The sequence below is a fragment of the Macrobrachium nipponense genome, chromosome 36 (assembly GCF_015104395.2).
Source record: "Macrobrachium nipponense isolate FS-2020 chromosome 36, ASM1510439v2, whole genome shotgun sequence".
Classification (NCBI taxonomy): Eukaryota; Metazoa; Arthropoda; class Malacostraca; order Decapoda; family Palaemonidae; genus Macrobrachium; species Macrobrachium nipponense.
The window spans coordinates 42,919,267-42,925,266 of NC_087220.1; the positions used below are offsets into that span (position 1 = coordinate 42,919,267).

Genomic DNA, 6,000 nt, shown 5'->3' on the forward strand with positions numbered 1-6,000 from the left:
TTATTACTTGGAAACTTGCAGAGTAGGATGACCTTTCTGATTCTTATGATTGCGCTCTTTCTTTAGAATCTGCTGTTGGTAAATTACCCGATCCTTACTTATTTAGACTTCTCAAATCATATATCTTCACTCTTACCCCAAGTTGCTTTGGTAATGCAAGATCCTGTAGATAATTTTCTTTCTGTCTTGCCCATGTTTTAACATTACTTTGTTGGCCTTTGGGGAATTTTTTGTTGCTGTTTAGTATTTCCCAGACAGTTACTGAAATCTTGCATGACTCCTTTAAACTAACTCCATACTTTTGGTTTTATCTGCTCATGTAAACTTATTTCTAGCTCTCTTTCTAATCATCTGATATCATGGGTAAAATACCTTTACTATTTTCATTGCCCCTGCTTTTACTTTTCCTCGCACTTTCACCACTTATTTATGTAAAGAATGACAATAGTGTGATTTTGTGTGATGGTGAACTTGAGCTTAATTATTCGAAGTCTTGAACCACTATTATGTCTTAAATCTTGGTTCTCATGTTTTCGTAACACTTCCATTGAATCTGTTCATTTCCACTCTTGTTTGTATTGTTCTATTGTAAAATTGGTTTATTTTATGAATGAATCATTATATTAATCTTGTCCTGTTTATCTTGTTTTCTTGCTTTTATCACCTAGTTTTGCTCTGCTTTCTTCACAATATCTGTAATCATTATTTATCATTAGTTTTTTCTTAAGCTTTATTTTATTGAATGAATTGCATTTTGGTTCTCATTGCAGCCAAGAACAAGAAGGTGGCACCACTGATGGCCAAAACCCGACAGTTCTACAAAAAAGCGTTCCGTCGTTGAAGTTATGTCAATGCGGCAACCTACGTGTGTGAGAATGTTTCTAACAGTTTTATTTTTGTTTTCTTATTTCTTTCCTATTTGTCATCAACATCCCAAACCAAGAGGATGAAAGAGTTAGTTTCCATTTTTTTATGATTCCAGAGAAAATTCATGTTCCAGTTCTGGCACCAGATTCAACATATACAGTAATATATCTCCAAAATAACAATATCAATAAAATCTAGTTATGTTATTAGAAGATTTTATTTCATTTGCATAATGAGCTTGTGTACTCATGAAATTGAGTGTGTGTGTGTGTATATGTAGACTTCATACTCTTAAATGCAGTGTAATTTTGACAAAAAGTTGATAATTAAGACTGCATTAAAGAGAGAGTGATTCTGTACAAATGTTATGATGTATGATGTTATCATGCTATGTAGATATTTTACCTTTCCCAGACAGTGACATTTCAATCAGAACAGTTGGATTATACCAATAGCTTGGTCCGCTCATAAACTTCATCTCCAGATTTTCCACATTATATATGACAATATACACAATACATACTGATGTCTATATTTTACCTGTGTTCTTATAATTTAAAGAGATTATTGTAAAAACATTGTTCGGTTAGAAAATATATACAGTATATTGTTTTTACAACATTTTGTGGAGGTTCACTGCTATGCAGTGTAAATAACTAATTAGTTAATAAATTAGTTAGTGACTCTTCAAGTTAGGTATTTGTAGAAAGATATAAGAGATTTTGAAAATATTTAGCATACAGTATTTTCATAGGATTTAATTGACTCAGGATTGAGAAAGATTTATTTTCTTTATTTCATTCAGATATTTCTTGTAACTACATGTTTCTCGTACAGTCACTGGATCCCTAGTCCGTTTTGGGTGTACAGTATATTTATTGAAGCTTTTGCTGTTCATAAAGAAGTAGGGGGGTCATGTTATGTGGGTGATGAATTGTCTTGCTACAAATATTTTTCTATGGATGTTTTTAATTCTGTGTTGTGAAAATTTGGAAGAAGTTTTCTTCATGACCTCATATTGGTGAGATGATATTCCTTTCCTTAGTAGTAGGTGGTTGTTTGTTAAGCTTTAACTCCTCTCTTGATTAAGCAGTCAACCACCTGTAAAATTTATTTCCAATACACAGATCTCAAAATGTTATCTTTAGCCCCTTTCTTCTCTGTTTTACTTTAGATTTATCCTTCATTCATAAGGTCCTTAAATCTTGGATAGAGTACAGTATGTAGGAATTTAGAAAAAACGGTTGATATAATAAAAAAATGGACCATACTGTATACTTAGATGTCCATGGTCAGGTGCTGTTTAGTTGTGCACCTGCCATTTTTTCCCCTTCACAGAGTGACTCTTACTTTTGCTATTCTTTTTTCTGCATTGGTATACTGTTTATTATTTTTTCTGTGAAACCTGCTATGCTATGAATAATGGTTAAGGGAGTGCTAATAAAACTGATCCCCAGCCTGATTTGGGCACTGTTTTAATGAATGGAACATTGCTGTATGACCACTGTATATAATGCCAAGTCATCCAGTTCTGACTGTTGGCCTGCTGTATTGATACAAAACAGTTGTGTAAGTTGCCTTTATTATATCTTCTTTGTTAAAGACATATCTAATGATATGAACAAGCAGTCATCACCTCTGTTGTTAATCATTTTCCCCTCCCTTCCTGGGGGGAACATTTTCATATCTTTTGTAAACTTTGTGTAATTAGGAATTGTGATTTTTATGACTTTCATGTGGTTGGATATTGTATGTCTCAGGATTACAGCATGCCATTTTGTGTTTTAAGGAACTTATAGAATCATGCACCTTTTAGAGTACCCTCTTTTTAAATAGTGTGCACTAGCTAATAGTATGTTCTATCATGTCATAAAAAGTAAGTTGCCATTTTTCTGTAGAAACTATTTATTTTCTCCCAATTATTTTGGACCTAATATTCAATACTTGGTTGACTTCCTTTGTTAGAAACGCAATTTCAAAATCTCAGACTTGGCTATTTATCATTCCTGTCTCTTAATACAAATGTAGTGATTTCTCAACCCTGAGTCTAAGAAAATGAGGCTGTGGCAATTCAAACCTTCCCGCTTTACTATTAAAAGTATGTGAATTTTGTAGATTTTTTTAATGTTAATTTTTTGCAAAGGAAAAGTAATTTTAGCAGAAATAAACTTTTTTTTCCATCTAGTTTTGTTTAGCAGAAATAAAGAAACTTTTTTTTCATCTAGTTTTGTTTCCAAAGGAAAGGAGCAGAAATAAACAAACTTTTTTCATCTGGTTTTATGGGGTTTTACCCACTATTGGAATTCTCAAGTTGTGATTTCCAAATATATTGTACTGGTACTTTCTTTTATGCACCTATATGAAGTTAGATACTAAACAGGTTATTATTGGCATATATTTTGCATTTAGAATAAAAGTCTACTAGTAACTTTTGATGAAATTGACATTTTATCCATGAGGTTCTCATTTGTGAAATTTGTGTTTGTTAATGGAAATCTCATTTGGTGACAAAGTTTCTGGCCAAGGTTTGAATTCATAGGTAGAGCTTCATGTAAAATGGGAGTTTTTGATCGTGTCCATCTTATTCATAGAAGTTTATGAGTTATTGATGGTTTTGTAATTAAAAGTCTTTCATTGTGAATGTTGTTTTGACATATCCCTGACTAACACTAAATCAGATATATAAAGTTTTGCATCTTAAAGTATGACCAACACGGATGACTGGTTGTTTTAGTCTTGTTTGGCCTTTGGTTTCCAGAGCCTCTTTTATCACCTTTGAATGCTGAGGACCCTGTAATTGGTTATTGCCTATGGCGTGTCTTGCTTCGCACAGTGTAGACAATGGCAAAGGTTCTTTGCAGTATCCCTTGGCCCCCTAGCTGTATTACTTTCTATCTTTTACTTTAATCTGGTCTCCATCATTTCCTGGCTAGCTGTCCAACTCTCTTAATCAGGATTTCTCTAATTGTACCTTCTTGTTTAAACCTGTGTTGTGAGTAGTATCTTAAAGTTGTCAGGCCTTGAAAATGTCATCTGTGCAGGTTTTTTATTGGCATGTAGTAGAGGAGTCAACTGATGGTTTTCAGTTTCTGTTGTTTACTACTACTATTGCAGAAAACTAAGCTTATAGAAAGCCAGCTGAGTGGAAGACTGGTATTTCTGGAAAATTATGGTATGAAGAGAAGCAAGTTTTCTTTTTGTGATTGAACATTCCTTAAGTTAGTAATATATACTGTATATTCAAATTCTCACTCTGTGACATGGAAAAAAGGCCAAACAGAACAGATCCAACCTTGACATATTTGATTCTTCAGAGGTGAAATTAAGTAAATGCCAGCAAATATATGGAAATATTGTCAAAGCTTAAAAACAGTTGAAGAAAAAAGTGTGAGCTTGATAGATAAAAACACTTACATGTAGCAGAAACATCACACAGAATACAAGATAGGTAAAGGAAGGTAAAAGACAGGTTGTAAGAGCAAAGAAGGCAACTTGTACAGAATGTAGTGTGAATCTTAAAATGCAGCAGGGTGAAGAAAGAAGATACATGGATGGATGGTGTAAGTGATGGGAATGGAGATGTTACAATTGAAGATGATGGAATAATAGAATGATGGAGGTAGTATTTTGAATATCCTCTGATTGAAAAGAATACAAACTGGAGGATTCTGGCATGACTAAGGGACCAATATAAAATGTAACACCTCAAAGTAGTTAAAAGACCTTTTGGTAAAATGAAAAATATTGGCGTCCCACGACTAACCGGAACAGCACCTGCTTTGCCACTAGCTGAAGAACCAACCAGTGATGAAAACCTGATAAAGGGAGAGAGATGCTCAAAGGACTGAGAAGATAACAATATACAAAGGGAAATGGATTGCACTGCAGCATAATTATGATAGGCGAGATTGCTTATGCTTGGTCTAGACCTATTGAAGGAAGTACAGGCAGTCCCTGGTTATTGGGAGCCCGGGGTGCTTGTAAGCGAAAACCGCCATTAACCGAAACTCAGTCATTTATGGCGCCGATATCCGGTTATTGTCGCCCCGGTTAGGTATGTTTTGGCGCTATAACTGTTATCAGCACCCTATGGTGCCAATAACTGAAATTCAGTCTGTTATGGCACCATAAATTGCTGGTTTTATGTTGCTAGACAAGCACTGTAAAACCGGATCTCCATTAACCGAGTCCACTTATAACCGGGGACTGCCAGTACTGGGTATAAGGCAGGAAAAAAATTGTAATATTACTATTTTATGCCAGAAATCAACAGCAAAGGTTGTATAAAAGCATGAGAATAACCACCTATGCAGAAGGAATTGTACCACTGGTTTTACCTCACTCATTGCTTTTAACAGCCTTTGTTCCTATCTGAATACAAACTTTTGTCTTTGAATTGAAATTCTGACAGTGATAGCTGGTGCACTCATTGTAGTGTTAACAAGGTACTGTAGTTAACTGGGTGAAATGAGTCCAGGGATGAGGGAACCAACCTATTTAGGACCAACAAATCCTTTAACCTCTTCTATGAGCCATAGTGAGATGTATGTGAACTCTCACTCTCGGAAAACTTTGGAGAACCAAGCGCTGCTCTAAAGATAGGGTAGCACAAACAGGAAAGCAGCTAGTATTTGGGTCCATCATGGTAAAGCTATCATCTTGGTTAGATGATAGCTTTACCACTCCTTACCTCCACTGCCCCTTTTTTAAAAAGGAGAGCAGAGGGATTTACACCTGAAGCTCTTTAAGATATGATAAGATAGGATACTTGATTGTTGAGTCTACCTACTGCGTTATTGAGCACATAATCAGCCTAGCTGCTGTCCTGCTGAGGAATTAGCAAAGGAAAATTAAGGGAAGAGAGCCAGGTGCTAACCCATTCAACATCCAGCCAAATGCCATCCGAGTGCCTTATGAGATATGATTTGTTGGTCAAGGTGATGTGTTGAGCATTGGAGAAGAATGGCCTGTGCCCGATATTGCATGGATATCTCCACTGGCAAGGCGACAGCTGCTGAGAGCTCAATAGTGGTAAGTTCTGTGAGGAGAATGCTGAGGAATAGAAATGTCTCGCACTAATCCAGCAAAGCTGTTATAAAAGCAGGGGTTGGCGCTGCTGTCTCACTTGGGGGA

The 6,000-nt window shown here is 35.5% G+C and overlaps 1 protein-coding gene across 2 annotated transcripts in view; it reads left to right on the forward strand.

The window, feature by feature from the left end:
• LOC135203580 (transcription elongation factor B polypeptide 3-like) overlaps positions 1-3,508 on the forward strand; it is a 182,249-nt gene extending 178,741 nt beyond the window's left edge. For both annotated transcript variants that reach the window (XM_064233340.1, XM_064233341.1), the window contains exon 11: positions 771-3,508. In XM_064233340.1, coding sequence (XP_064089410.1) covers positions 771-841 — 71 coding nt within the window. In that variant the 3' untranslated portion in view covers positions 842-3,508. The remainder of the gene's footprint in view (positions 1-770) is intronic.
• Positions 3,509-6,000: the final 2,492 nt, after the last annotated feature.